Source organism: Saccopteryx leptura, chromosome 6 (genome assembly GCF_036850995.1).
Source record: "Saccopteryx leptura isolate mSacLep1 chromosome 6, mSacLep1_pri_phased_curated, whole genome shotgun sequence".
NCBI lineage: Eukaryota > Metazoa > Chordata > Mammalia > Chiroptera > Emballonuridae > Saccopteryx > Saccopteryx leptura.
In genome coordinates this window covers 134,143,780-134,159,560 of record NC_089508.1, presented here as the reverse complement: position 1 = coordinate 134,159,560, position 15,781 = coordinate 134,143,780, and the positions used below count along the sequence as shown (strand labels likewise).

At 43.4% G+C, this 15,781-nt stretch overlaps 1 protein-coding gene across 4 annotated transcripts in view; it reads left to right on the top strand.

Annotated features, from left to right (window-relative positions):
• INSR (insulin receptor) overlaps nucleotides 1-15,781 on the top strand; it is a 211,052-nt gene that overhangs the window by 161,684 nt on the left and 33,587 nt on the right. For 2 of the 4 annotated variants that reach the window (XM_066343393.1, XM_066343392.1), the window contains exons 11-14: nucleotides 1,462-1,497; nucleotides 7,485-7,759; nucleotides 8,645-8,784; nucleotides 14,988-15,147. In XM_066343393.1, coding sequence (XP_066199490.1) covers nucleotides 1,462-1,497; nucleotides 7,485-7,759; nucleotides 8,645-8,784; nucleotides 14,988-15,147 — 611 coding nt within the window. The remainder of the gene's footprint in view (nucleotides 1-1,461; nucleotides 1,498-7,484; nucleotides 7,760-8,644; nucleotides 8,785-14,987; nucleotides 15,148-15,781) is intronic. The other 2 variants (XM_066343396.1, XM_066343395.1) reach the window with 1 other exon arrangement.

Below are 15,781 nucleotides of genomic sequence, written 5' to 3'. Positions count from 1 at the left end.
GAGACAAACATAAGGTTATTGCTGCCAGTCCTGAGCAATGCCTGCCTGGCCCAGGCTTGCTTTATTGCTACATCTCAAGCTCTGAGTATTCTCTCTTTTTAAAATCTATGTCAGCTTCTCATCCATGTGGAACTTTCCATAGCACCTTCAGACCCGGAGACTTGTATTTAAATATGTTGAAGTTTTTGTTAGTGTGTGGAGGGATTTGCTGATGTACATTTGATCTATCAAGAACAGTAAAAATGACTGTAGGCTTTTCATCCATCTTTACTTCTACAGCGAAGACACTCAGGTGAAAGGCAAATTTTTGTGGGTCACAGGTTATTTCAGTGCCTTAGTTTACTCATCTATAAAATAGCGATAATAATTACTATCTTTTAGGATTATGAGATTCCATGAGTCAGCCTTGATACTGTGGACATTTGGAGCCAGATCATTCTTTGTGCTGGGGTCTTCCTGTGCATTGTAGGATGTTGAGCCCATCCCTAGCCAAGCCCCCTTGAGACCAGTGGTACTGTCTGCATAATATTAATTAATTAATCTTTACAGTCACCCACTGAAGCAAGTACCATTTCCCTTGCTTCAAATGGTACTTGCTTTTTGATGGGTCCAAAGCCTATGTTTTCTGAGCTGACAAGGACTTGCCCCAAGTTATCCCAGCAAATGTGCGATGTAGGCTCTGAGTGAGCTCCTGCCTTTTCACCCTCCTCTCTTCACCCTTAAAGACTTCAGCAGATGACTACCCAGAAATGTCTGATATAGTTGGATATTTCCAAAGTGGATCAAAATCTCAAAAGGTTTATGTTGGAATAAAACAAGATTCTAAAATGTGTCACTTCAGCCCTGGCCAGATAGCTCAGGGAGCATTGTCCTAATACACAAAGGTTACAGGTTCGATCCCCGGTCAGGATATGTACAGGAACAGATCGCTGTTTTTGTCTTTCTCTCTCTCTAAAATCAATTAAATTAAAAATAAATAAATAAAATGTGTCCCTTCAAACTTCCACCATCATTCCTTATTCAAGTAGAATTGACAGTTTCCTCAGACCCATCAGGATGTAATGTTTCTTTTTTTCCCTTGCATTTCCTGCCACTCCCCATGACCCTGTGTCCAAAGAGCACCAAATGGCCCAGCGGGCACTGAGGCAGTTATGGTTCTACCTGCTAAAAACAGTGCTGCCAGACTTGGAAATGGCTGAGTCTGTTGTGATGTTTACATGTAGTCAAATTTGACATCAAAGGGAATCCCAGATGGCCAGGTCACTGAGTCTTCTCTCTGATTTTCCTCCCACTTTCCGAGTTCTGCACACCCACGGGGAGAGATGTGGTTCAAGTGATGTGAGAAGGGCGAGGGGCAGGTGCCTTGGGCCTGCTCGGAGAGAACACACTCCCTGCGTGTTAGAGCAAGAGGTCTGTCTGGAGTTCTGTCTGTACTCAAAGTGATCAGTTTTGTTTTCACAGAAAATCCTCTTCAGGCTCTGGTGCTGAGGACAGTAGGTATGACTCACCTGTGAGATGTCCATGTGGCCCTGGTGGCTACTCAGCACAGGGCCAGTGGATCAGGCAGGGCAGAAAGCATGTTGTGCGCCTTCAGGATCCTGGGGCTTCTGTGGCTTGATGCTTGCTATGGGCTGCTTTGCCAAGACGGGGCACTTCACAAATTCACATGTTAAACACTTGTGCCCTGAAACAGGATCTGGGCATGAATGCGGGAAGACATCTCTACTAATTCACTTACTAAAACATAGGATCAAGGGGGTACTTTCTGGGCACCTCTTAGATACCACATGCTCCCCCCCCGCATTCACCCACTGAACATTTGTCAACACCTACTGTGTATGCTGAATTGTGCCTAGTGCCCAGAGTCTAAGCCAGGAGTGGCCGGTAGTGGTGAAAGCTGACCTGGAACAGAACATTTCTATTGGGGGTGACAAGTGTGGGACTACAGATGTGAGCCAGGTGTGCCAGTCCCTAAACTCCACTGAGGACAGTAAGGCATACCTCCCTTTGAATGAGCTCCTTTGTTCTTTGAAGACTCCATGTTTGTTCTGGAGACGAGGGTAGATAGAGCATGAGGGAAGGCAAGGTGGTGGGGTGAATTATGGGTGGGAGGAACAGGAGGCGAGACTGGAAAGGTGGGGTGGGGCCATTGAAGGGATTTTTTATTTTATTTTTATTGAAACAGCTGATGTGCAACATTATAGTAATTTCAGGTGTACAGCATAACAATACAATATTTATATTTGTTGATAAATGGTAATCACAATAAGTCTAGTGAACATTTGTCACCTCACATAGTCATTAATTTCTTTAGTCACAGAAAGTTCATAGTTCTTGTGATGAGAACTTTTTAAGATCTCCTCTCTTAGCAACTTTCAAATATGCAATACAGCATTAACTATGGTGACCATGCTATACAATACACACCCAGGATGTAGTTATTTTATATCTGGAAATTTGTACCTTTTTTTTTTTTTTTGGATTTTTCTGAAGCTGGAAACGGGGAGGCAGTCAGACAGACTCCCGCATGCGCCCCACCGGGATCCACCCGGCACGCCCACCAGGGGGCGATGCTCTGCCCATCCCGGGCATTGCTCTGTTGTGACCAGAGCCAGTCTAGCGCCTGAGGCAGAGGCCATGGAGCCATCCCCAGCGCCCGGGCCATCTTTGCTCCAATGGAGCCTTGGCTGCGGGAGGGGAAGAGAGAGACAGAGAGGAAAGAGAAAGGGAGGAGGGGAGAAGCAGATGGGTGCTTCTCCTGTGTGCCCTGGCTGGGGATTGAACCCGGGACTTCCGCATGCCAGGCCGACGCTCTACCACTGAGCCAACCGTCCAGGGCCAGAAATTTGTACCTTTTGATCCACTTTACCCACTTTGTCTACCTAGGCGATTTTATTCTTTAAGGAGAGTGTGTATTTATTTGTTTACATATTTATAGTCAGGTATCTGCGTGGCCCCCGTCTGCCCTCTAGTGGCCACTTGGGATATAAAATTGTAGAAAAGAAATCTAGAACAGGGGTAGTCAACCTTTTTATACCTACCGCCCACTTTTGTGTCTCTGTTAGTAGTAAAATTTTCTAACCGCCCACCGGTTCCACAGTAATGGTGATTTATAAAGAAGGGAAGTAACTTTACTCTATAAAATTTATAAAACAGAGTTACAGCAAGTTAAAGCATATAATAATAATTACTTACCAAGTACTTTATGTCGGATTTTCGCTAAGTTTGGCAGAATAAATCTTTATAAAACAACTTACTATAGTTAAATCTATCTTTTATTTATACTTTGGTTGCTCCACTACTGCCCACCATGAAAGTTGGAACGCCCACTAATGGGCGGTAGAGACCAGGTTGACTACCACTGGATTAGAAATTTGAGGCCTTGGTCCAGACCAGGATTTCTTATCTCAGTTCTCTGTTGGCACTTGGAGCCAGATCGTTCTCAGTCGTGGGAACTGCCTTGGTCTTTACTCACTTGATGCTAGGAGCACAGCCCATCCTCTTGATAATGACTACCAAAAATGTATCCAGACAGGTGCAGTACACCCCTCCTTCCCTAGTGCTGGGGTGCTAGGATATTAGGCAGAATCACCCTGGTCGAGAACCACTGGTCTAGTGTGAGGATGTGGGTAATAAAATGCCATGTATGTAGGAAGTGGAGGGATCAATTGACGTTTGGTCATGGTGGTCTTTTGTGACCAGTTTGTGGTCTTTTGGAATACTATCCTTTTGGCATATACAAAATGTTGCCAGTTTGATGAGATCATTTTATGTTCTCAGTTGTTGAGATATCAGTTCTTCATTGAAATATTCATGAGGCATTAGCATCTTGGTAATTCTTTTCAAGGCCCACTTGTGGCTGGATAGAAATGTTTGAATCTTGAGAATATGGATATATCTTTGGTTTCCGTCTGAGAATGTTGTTATTGGTCTTTTCATACAAAAAGACCACAATGAAAATCTTAATGAGTAAACCCCAAAGTAGGGTTTGTTTCCTGACCACATGTCTTTTGATGGCAGTGCAATAAAAACTGAAAGTTGACTTTAAAGGTTTGAATAGAAGACTTTACTTTCTGGTCATGAAAAGTCAATTACTTCAATATCTATTGGAACAAAGTAGAATTGGAAATTTTCATTAACATTTGTTTGAAAATAATAGAATCACATACTTTAACTTGTAGAATATTGTAAAGTTGGCCTTTGATGCAAATCAGTAGACTTATAAGGTTTAATAAATTAAGAAAAAATTAAAATGTAATCATATAAGTGTGTTTGGGAGGGAAGGGACATAATATGGCCAAACTTAAAAATAAAATCAAAGGGAAAAAGAACTAAAAAATAACTGGAAGTAAAGAAGGTGACATAAAATTAGGGTCTAAGGAAGATTTTAATATGTTTGCATTCTCTTGACAATCATGTTATGCATTTTGAAACTTCCATTGAATTGGGAAATTTTAACTTGTCTGAGCTGATTCAAGAAGAAGTAGAAAAATTAAATATTCTAATAATCTTGAAAAAAAATTAAGATAAGATGTTAATTAAATTTCTTAAAAAAAAAAAAAAGACCCAGGACTCAGCCAAGAGTGTTACAGAGAAGTTCTTTCTGACTTTGAAAGGACAACTACTTCCTATAAATAAGGAAATTTTACAGAGCATAGAAAGAAATGGAAATCTACAGTTTATTTTGTGAAACTAACGTAATACCTCTTAGCAGAACCTGACAATGGTGCTACATTGAAAGAAAACCCAGGACCAGCTACTATGGGACTTTAGATCCAGTTGTCCTAAATGAAACACTATGCTGGCAATATTGTTCATCTTAGAAGTACAAGGATGTTTAAGATCTGGAGAGCTGACAATGGAGAGCTGACAATTGAATCTAATTAATCAAGACTTCTATTAAGGAAAACCATATAATTCATTTTAAAATGTTACAAAATTCTAATTTAGAGAAAGGGGGATGGGGAGAGGCAACAAGTTGTAAATATAGTATTACCTAGATGAAACTAATAACTAAGCTAACATCATTCTTAAAACTATTCCTGTTAGAGTTGGAAGGAATCCAATGTCATGATTACTACTTAACATTTCTCTGGGTATCTACCTAGTGCAGTTAGACAATGGATTGCAGGGGAATAAAGTCATTGATATTTGCACTTACTCGAGTATAAGGCTGGGTAGACACTGGTCCAGGAGCTGGTGGCTTGTTTGTTCAGGAAGCTGGGATTGCAGCCACACTCATTTGTTTCCATTTGCCTCTGGCTGCTTTCAAGCTACAATGGCTTGAAAGGCATTGAAAGTTGAGTAGTTGTGACAAAAGCCACATGTCCCACCAACCGCAAAATACTTACTGTCTAGCACTTTTGGTAAAAGTGAGCTGTCCTTTTTTCTGGTCTGTTACTTGAAAATCCAAGGAAATCAACCATGAAACTCTTAGCATGAGAATTTGGAAAAGTAGAGACAATAAAAATTTAAAAAGCCCATGGATGTATTGCAATAATTAGTATATAAAACAGGGGAAAGAGCTTGTTCATAATTACCAAAAGACCTAAGTAACCCCATATACAATTACCTGTGAAGAAAAAATTAAAAAAATTTCTGAGATATAAAATTTTACAGATAAATGGAAAAGACTGTTCCAGGTCATTTAAAGAAAGCTCACTGGCAAACAGTAATAAGTCGTGTCACATGATCAATAAAGGGTTAATATCCTTAGTGAATAGATAGCACAGGAGCAGGAATGATGAAAGCAGTGGAACCTCCTGGAAAAATAAGACAAAGTGGCAGTGAAGAGAGAAAGTTCTCATTCAGCAATGCGATGAGATACAAATAAAGGAGTAGAGTGATGCTTTAAAAATGTATCTCTCAGGTTGAGAATCTGAAAAACAAAGATCGGAAAGTGAAACCCCACTGACCTCCCTCAGTGTTGCTGACATACAGTTTCAAGGGCCACTGGTGAGACCTGAAGTCAGTACAAAGGTCCAGATACAAAATAGCCGAATATATATCCTAAGAAGAGGTATAACCTACTGATTTCTCTTCTAGGAATATACTTTTAGGACCTAATAAGACAATCAAACAATGGTCAAAGCAAAATTTATAAAGCATAAAAGAACAGGGAAAACACTCATATTAAAAATACAGAAGGATGGTTAAGTAAATTGTGGCTCATGCATTAATTGGAATATTTTATAGTTTTCCAACTTTTCTGCAATGAGCATATGCTACTTTTGTAATGAGGAGGAAAAATCTCATTTCATATTGAAAAAGAAAAAATGTAAATTCTGTTCTGAAGATGTTATGTTTTAAGGAAAATACTTGATAAATACAAAGTTGATGATATAACTAGCTTGATCCTCATCATAGTAATGCAAAATATTTCTAGGAAAAAAATTCCTCACAGGAAACAGTAAGCAGTGGAATGATGAGTAATTTGAATTTTCTTTATACTTTTTTGGTATTTTTAAACTTTTAGGCTGTCAACATTTATTTTTAAATATAGTGGGGGTGGGGTGGGTTTTTTTTTTTTATGGAAGAAAATGTCAGTTGCCCATACCAACCTGAGTGGTAAGATTCTTTTCTAAAAATTGAAGTTGAATCACTCAAATTACACCAGTGCCTAACCGGTCATAAGAATTAGAAGATACATTTCTCCTTTTTAAACTAATGGTGTCGGTCAGTAGCTTAGGTCATTGGGCAAGTACCATTTTGGCAGGGCATCCTGAAAAGTTTAACTCTTACAGATATTTGGCATCTTATTTTTAACACTGACCCTGGGTGGTCTGTTACTCTGCAAAATGAACGCCTGAAATCCAGCACATCGTTGTGTGTCTGTGACAGTGGCCCTTGAGCCCCCAGCCCTCTCTGGGCTGGCCTGCCTCACGACCTCTGATGCTTCAAAGGGCATCTTGAAAGCTGCGCTGGGTTGTAATTGCTGACAATTTGCATTTTAATTCACTGGCTTTCTCACATCCCACTGCTCCACAGGCTTTTACTATAAGCCTCTTATTCTCCAGAATTTATTTAAAGATGGTGATTAGCCCTGGCCGGTTGGCTCAGCGGTAGAGCGTCGGCCTAGCGTGCGGAGGACCCGGGTTCGATTCCCGGCCAGGGCACACAGGAGAAGCGCCCATTTGCTTCTCCACCCCTCCGCCGCGCTTTCCTCTCTGTCTCTCACTTCCCCTCCCGCAGCCAAGGCTCCATTGGAGCAAAGATGGCCCGGGCGCTGGGGATGGCTCTGTGGCCTCTGCCTCAGGCGCTAGAGTGGCTCTGGTCGCAACATGGCGATGCCCAGGATGGGCAGAACATCGCCCCCTGGTGGACAGAGCATCGCCCCATGGTGGGCGTGCCAGGTGGATCCCGGTCGGGCGCATGCGGGAGTCTGTCTGACTGTCTCTCCCTGTTTCCAGCTTCAGAAAAAAATAAAAAATAAAAAAAATAAAGATGGTGATTACATAACCATGTGTACCTTGCTGTCATGACAGGCCGTCGAGGAAACGCAGGGCCCTTGGTGACAAGGGGACTGTGATGACGGCCATGCCCACTGCTCCGGCTTTCCCCAACACCTCATCAACCATCATGCCTACGAGCTTGGAGGAGTACCGGCCCTTCGAGAAAGTGGTGAATAAAGAGTCGCTGGTCATCTCCGGGCTGCGCCACTTCACCGGCTACCGCATCGAGCTGCAGGCATGCAACCAGGATTCCCCCGAGGAAAGGTGCAGCGTGGCGGCCTACGTCAGTGCCAGGACCATGCCTGAAGGTGGGAAGGCACATTGTGGGGCCAGGACAGCTGCGCTGACCCGGGAGAAGCCCTCTACCCTCTAACTTGTTTGCCTTTATCATTTTAAAATTTATTTTTTGTTTTTCCCAGCTTTATTCAGACAATTGACATGTAACATTGTGGACATTTCTGTAGCATGGTGTGTAACGAGTTGATTTGATCCCCTTCTCTGTGCACTATATGAGAATACTGCCTCTACCATTGTAACGTCAGCTAACACCTCCATTACATCCAGTGTTACCAGGGTTTTTGTTTTTTGTGGTAAAAACATTTAAGTTCTACTCTCAGCACCTTTCAAGTATTTTTTAACTATAATTACTGTGCTATACTTTAGATACCCAGGAATTACTCATCTTACAACTGAAAGTTTGTACCTTTGACCAACATCTCCCGTTTCCCCACCGCCCAGCCCCTGGTAACCACCAGTCTGCTCTCTGTTTGTAGGGGGTCCACTTTTATAGATTCTCCATGTAAGTGAGACCGTGCAGTATTTCTGTCTGACCTGTCTCACTGGGCATCATGCCCTCACAGTCTGGTCTTTCTTGTTTTTAATTACACTAGCCATACAGAGTCATTATATAAACATTAGAAAGTATACACAAGCCATACAGAAATAAAAATTAAGAAATACGTATGTATTGTGTATCAGTCTGGGTTCTCCAGGGAAATAAAACAGGATATCAGACAGACAGACACAGATGTGTGGACAGCCCTGTGAGGTGAGTTGTACATGTTCATTCTCCAGTGAGAGAAATGGAACACAGGAAAGTTATGTAACTAGGTCAAATTTGCTAGCTGGTAAGTGGTGGAGGTGGGATTTGGTCCAGGGGTCAGGTCCCTGCCTCTAACCACTGCTCCTTACAGCCAAGGCTGATGACATTGTTGGCCTCGTGACCCATGAAATCTTCGAGAACAACGTCGTTCATTTGATGTGGCAGGAGCCAAGGGAACCCAACGGTCTGATTGTGCTGTACGAAGTGAGTTATCGACGACACGGTGATGAGGTAAGACCCTTGATACCTGGGCACCTCCTTCCTCTTAAATTGTGGCCCAGACACTCCTCAATAGATGCTTCGTTGTTAGCGCTCAAAGACTTGATGCAGATCTTTCCAGGGAGATGGATCAGAAAACCAAGCCACAGACTTCGTTCATCAGTTTCTCATGTTGCTTTTCAGCTCTGCCCTACATGTTGAATGATGACTGCCTGCACTTGTGTTCTTCCTGACATGAGAGAAGACTCATCTCACTTTAGAGAGAGTTATCTGAGTCTGGGAATATGTAACTTCAAACCTTAATAAGTGACTTTTTTGTCTGGTTTCTCTTTTTACTACCAGACCCTGTGCAGGGTTATGGGTGAACACCGAGATGCACAAGACATGGGATCTAGGGGAAGACAGTAGCTAAGCTATCCAAGGAGTTTCGTTTATTGTCTTTACTGCATCTAAGACATGATGAGAAGCCCCATTATTTTTATGGACCACTAAGAAACAGAAAGGTGCTGCCACCTCTGCCTGGGTGGTAGCGCTGCCTCTAAGGCATTTTCCGTTTTCATAAATGTCATAATGTGAAGATAATATGCCTCTTGGGTCTGATGAAGTGCAATAAATCCTCAGAATAACTCAGTGAGCTTGGTACTGAGGCTTCTGGTATTTAAATTGTGTCCAAGGTCTTAAGAATAGAGTCAGGATTCAAACCCAAGCCTATCTGATGTTCTAATCCAGGGCTTGGCAGCTTTCTTCTGTAAAGGGTCAGATAGTAAATATGTTTGGCTTTGTGGCCAGACAGTCTCTGTTGCAAATACTCAGCTCTGCCATTGTAGCTCCAAAACCACCATCTAGATCAGGGGTAGTCAACCTTTCTATACCTACCACCTACTTTTGTATCTCTGTCAGTAGTAAAATTTTCTAACCGCCCACTGGTTCCGCAGTAATGGTGATTTATAAAGTAGGGAAGAAACTTTACTTTATAAAATTTATAAAGCAGAGTTATAGCAAGTTAAAGCATATAATAATAATTACTTACCAAGTACTTTATGTCAGATTTTTGCTAAGTTTGGCAGAATAAATCTTTATAAAACAACTTACTATAGTTAAATCTATCTTTTTATTTATACTTTGGTTGCTCCGCTACCGCCCACTATGAAGGCTGGAACGCCCACTAGTGGGCAGTAGGGACCAGGTTGACTACCACTGCCCTAGATGGTGTGTAAATGAGTGGGTGTGGCATATGCCAATAAAATTTTATTTACAAAAACAAGCAGTGGGCCATATTTAGCCTGTGGGTCATAGTTTGCCAACACCTAACGGAGGTTATAACAAAACCGATTTCTTGGAAAATCTTGATGACCCCTGTAACCAGGTGGGTATAGTATGGCTTCCTCAAGCCAGAAAGGACAGGGGGCCTCCTTTGTTGACCTCTCCTGGGACCACATCTACCCTTGGATCCCAAATATTCAGCTTTGACAATGATTTAAAACTGAAATCAGCAAACTATGACCTGTGGTCCGAGAGTTGTAAAAAGAAACAAAGAAGAATGTGCTTCAATGTGAGTACAATAGCCAAGCCTGGCATCAGTATAGAAGGGGACCTCTCAGGGTTGCGGAAAGGGAGGCGGGGCTCATAGAGAGTCATTCCTGTAATTTTATTAATATCTTACTCTGTATACATTAATCCCACATGTCCTAAAGAAATAATTCAAAATTAGGAGGAAGTATAAAACTTTATTCATAAGATTTTCATCTCTGACAAAAAGTACAAGCCACGAGACATATGTCTGTTGGAAATGGAAATAGATACATAAAAATTAGTCTATCCTTAAAATGGGCAAGTGTGTGACCTTTTACATGAGGTATAGGAAGACCTTTGTTCAGTATAATGTAGAGGTTGAGATTAGAGGCTCTGGGTTTAGATCTTCACCTTCTACCAGCAATTAAGAAACCCTCATCAAAATTGAGATACATTCATATACCACACAATCTACCTATTTAACATGCACAGTTCAGTAGTTTTTAGTGTATTTATAGTACCTGTCACCACAGTCGATTTCAGAATATTTTCATCCCCCCCAAAAGAAATCTCACCCTCACTTTAGCCATCACCCTCCCCATCAAATCATCCCAGCTTCTTTTCTCTTTAGTTCCACTTTCTGTCTCTGAATTTCCCTGTTCTGGACATAACATATGAATGGATCATACAGTATGTGGCCTTTTGTCACTGGCTTCTTTCATTAACATAATGTTTTCAAAGTTCATCCACACTGTAGTTTATATCAGTACTCTGTGCATTTTTATGACTGAATAATATTCCATTGAATGGATAGACCACATTTTGTTTATCCATTCATCTATCCATGGACATGTGGGTTATTTCTACCTTTTGGCTTTTAGGAATCATGCTGCTATGAACAGTCGTATACAAGATTTTGTGTGGGTGTATGTTTTCAATTCTCTTGGGTACATACCTAGGAGTGGAATTCATGGATCACATGGAAACTCTACATTTAACTTTTTTTTTTTTTTTTGAAGCTGGAAATGGGGAGAGACAGTCAGACAGACTCCCGCATGCGCCCCACCGGAATCCACCTGGCACGCCCACCAGGGGGCGACGCTCTGCCCACCAGGGGGCGATGCTCTGCCCCACCGGGGCGTCGCTCTGCCGCGACCAGAGCCACTCTAGCGACTGGGGCAGAGGCCAAGGAGCCATCCCCAGCGCCCGGGCCATCTTTGCTCCAATGGAGCCTTGGCTGCGGGAGGGGAAGAGAGAGACAGACAGGAAGGAGGGGGGTGGGGGTGGAGAAGCAAATGGGCGCTTCTCCTATGTGCCCTGGCTAGGAATCGAACCCGGTCCCCCGCACGCCAGGCCGATGCTCTACCGCTGAGCCAACCGGCCAGGGCCTACATTTAACTTTTAACTGGTGTAGAGCCAGAAGGCACAGCCAGGGCCACCACTACAGCAGCCCAGCCCTTGCAGGTTCGCATTGGATTCGGACAGTCGGTAAAGAAACAACGGAGCCACAAACTGGTGGGCCATAGTCTTTAATCCTAGCTTGCACCCGGCGGGCAAGTAAAAACACACACTGGGCTCCAAAACCCACTCACATTCAGTGCTCACAAAGCTACTGACTTATCCGAGTTTCCTAGAATCAAAGGTTTCTAGCTCACCAGACTTATTCTCCTCAGATCCCCATCTCCTTCCTTATCCCAGATACAAACTCTGCACAAATTGGCATCTCACTCAGCACTCCGCCATCTTGGCTGCTTCTCCTGGCCTACTCCATGTGGCCTCCTTCTGCTCTCTGCTCTGCTCTCTCCTCTAATCATCCCAGGAACCAAGAGAGCAAGCTCCTGCTCCGTCCCCATTTTATAGTGTAGAAATCCAAACCCTTAATCCAATATACAAAATAGGGAAGTCTCTAATACAAAGTCACTTCTCTGAGGCATGATTGGATTGTACCACCCCACATCAAAACGGGTGGGAAAGGCTTAATCCCAAAACCAAGCCCCAGGCTACAGGGATTCTCAACACACATTAATATCACCTGGGCGACAGCCTCACATGGGCAGAGCTATTTTTAACAAAGTGAGCATAATATATTTTATCTGCCCAACAACTGGCTTAAAGCAGCTTGCTGTACCATTTTATATTTCTGCCAGCAGTGTATGAGGGTTTCAATTTCTGAATATTCTTGCCCAACCCTGCTCTGGTCTATCTTTTTATTATAGCCATTGTCATTTTGGTTTGCATTTCTGTGATGGCTCATTTGGGTCTGAGTTGTGCCCTTCCCCAATGGGACTCTTCAACTTCAGGATGTCAGGGTAGGCCCTGAAACTAGTATGGGGGGGAAGCACAGCTTCCAAAGGGAATCTGAGGTGTTGTTGGTAGCATGGAGGAGAATATTGATTCTGTGCAGTAAGCAACATGTGTTTCTACTGGAGACCAAACATCCTTGATTTAGTCCTACTGTCTCCATCACATCTGCCTGGAATTCTCCATCCTAAGAACGCTTTATTCCCTGGTAAACTGAGACCTCTAGTTACTGATAGAATCAATCGGAGTCCGAAAGACCAGTGCAACAGGCTTTATTGAGAGAAGACCTGCTGGGCTGTCTTGTAAGGGAAAGCAGCCTGGTTTATGCACAGTAATTTTAAAGGCATTTAGGGGAGGAAGGAGGATACGGGGCGGCCTGTCATTGGTAAAGTAGTTAGGCTGTTCTGCGGAAGTTTTAACTTAGTACGGAGTATTACCTTATATAGAAGTAGATGTCAAAGGGTGATAGAGTAGAACAAACGGTTGGAATTTACAAAATGGTGGGGAAAGACAAATTGAAACTTAAAGAAATGAAACCTATGTTCGTAACCTGAAGAACTGAAACCTATTAGGTACCTGTTGGCATCGGACCTGATCCTATGTTCTTCCAGTTGCCTCTGCTTGGCCTGCCTGTCCTGTTCCTGGAGCCCAAAGGTCACCAATGATAATTCCCACCATAAATCCCCACCAGCCTCGGCCCTGCCTGCCCCTGCTCCGAATCCAGACAGACGAGCCCTGTTCAACAGTTAGGGGAAATTCAACATTTAGGGATGGGGGGAAATTAAGAGAGAGTGAGAGGTTACAGTAACTTTTTAAAAAAGCCGTTTCTTAGACAAGACTGGTCAATGATCTCCAAATTACAAAGCAAGATAAAAATATTTTTTACACCATTATGACTTTGCCAGCTTTACAAAATCCTCACGTGTGTGTGTGTGTGTGTGTGTGTGTGTGTGTGTGTGTGTGAGAGAGAGAATGGGGAGAGCTATATCAAGTTCTAGGTCCTTCCATTGTGCTCCCTTCTCAGTACCCCCCCCCCCCCCCTCAAGGCACCTGGGCCAAGTAAGGCTGGAGGATGGTGTCCCCTTTGTTCTGGATACTTGTTACCTTTGGATTCTATGTTTGCTTATTTATCCCCTTCTACTTGGTGACTCATCCTTCTTGGAAGAACCTTTGGACTAGAGCTCCCAGCCCCACCTCCAGCCTGATTTGTTTTCTAGCTGCTGTTGTCACCTGATAAGCTGAAATTTTCCAGGCCAGCTTTCTGCATGCCTGATGAGCTCAGAATTGTTTTGGAAAGTTTTCAGAATTTGGCCCTGTGAGCCTCAGGCCTTTCCTGATAAGCTCTGGGGTTATCTCTGTTTAAATGTTTATCACCAGGGTGTATATGCTTATCTTCTCTCTTTTATCAGACATTTAGGTAGATCCCCAACTTTTTAAATGAAGGTAGAAGAAAGGTAATAAAGGGTAAGGAAGAAAGGAGAATTTAAATATGTTCTTAAGAAATTAAGCCCATCTGTTCTTCTGGTTCTGATGAAGCAGGAGCCAGGAGGTATAGGGGAAAGGCCTGAAATGTGATTTAGGCGATGCTGGTCCCTTCTTTCCTGCCCTTCTGAGACTTGTCTGGAGGCCTGGGGAGAGTATCCCACAGTGGTTACAAGAAGTTTCGGAGCCAGGTAGTTCGGGGCAGCCATTCACAAGCTAGATCTCTGACAAATCATTTCACATCCTCAGTCAGGACTGGGCAAACTATTTTTGTATGCCTGATTCTGTACAGGTTGTGAGCTAAGAACTGCTTCCATATCTAAAAATGCTTGAGAAAAAAGTGAGAAGAATAGTATTGCATGATGCATGTAAATTATGTGAAGTTCAACTTTCAGCCTCCACCGTGTTTTATGGACACTCTTCCATGCTTGTTCATTTACAGATGTCACAGATTTGGGATTTGTCTCTGGTTGCTTTTGCTGCTTTTGATGGCAAGGTTGAGTTGGTGACAGTGACTGTCAGGCCCCTTGAAGCTGAAAATATTCCCTATCTTGCCCTTTACCGCAGAAGTTTGCCAACTCTGCCCTCAGCCTCACTTGCCTAGTCTCTAAGGAGAGACTACACCATGGGGTTGTTGTAAGAATTAAATGAAATGATCTAGGTCAAATGGTTGGCTGTGGTTTAGGAAAATTGACTGTTATCAATCACGATAACCTCTGTTTCTTCTTCCTTGTCTGTAGAGCTAAGGTTCTAAAATTCTAGAAGTCTCGAAGTTTCATGCATGTTGCACTCTGGTTGTGCTTTAACTCCTGGTGTGTCATTTCTGAGCAGATCCTGTCCATGACATTCCTGCCCTGGCTTGATGCTCCTGAATGTACCAAACCCAGCCCCCTTCACCCTGTTCTCCTCCTGTCTTCCAGGAGCTGCACCTCTGCGTCTCCCGCAGGCACTTTGCCCTGGAGCAAGGCTGCAGGCTGCGTGGGCTGTCCCCCGGGAACTACAGCGTAAGAGTACGGGCTACCTCCCTGGCAGGCAATGGCTCCTGGACAGAAGCTACTTATTTCTACGTGACAGACTATTGTGAGTCTGCATGGTGACTTGGACAATTTGGGTCTGTGCTTACTGCTAGGAACAGCGGACGTTATAGAGAATAGTGTGGGGGTGGTTAGAGGCTATGCCTGCTAGCCCTGGACTTAACCTCTGGGTCAACTGGCTGCTGCTGTGTGACTGGCACAAGGTGCTTGTCCTCTCTGACCTTGTACGTCCTCATCTGTCCATGGGGATAATAATAAGATTACCTCTAGAGGTGAAGGGAGATTTCAGTGACATCATGGAAGTCGTGTGGACGGCACAGGGCGAGTCTGATAAACACATCAGTTCTCGTGACCTAGTGTTTAGATCTTTAATATTAGCTGGGCCATATCCTCCAGTGGAGGAAGTGAGAGCTTCTCTACCTGGGGTGTACTCTTGATGTTCATGCAGTAAGTGCCACCAGTGGGCCAGCTGGACACACTGTGAACAGTGGAGTTGGGAGAGGTAGGGAAGGCTGAGCTGGTCAGGGAGTGCTTCCTGGAAGTGGTGACATCTTGACCGAGACTGGGAAGAATGTACAAGTGGGGGTAAAAGAGTATGTTTAGTCTGGCATGTGGTAGGAACCCCAACACTAGAATAAGTGAGCAAACAAATTACTTGGAAGGAGGGGAGATTCTAGACC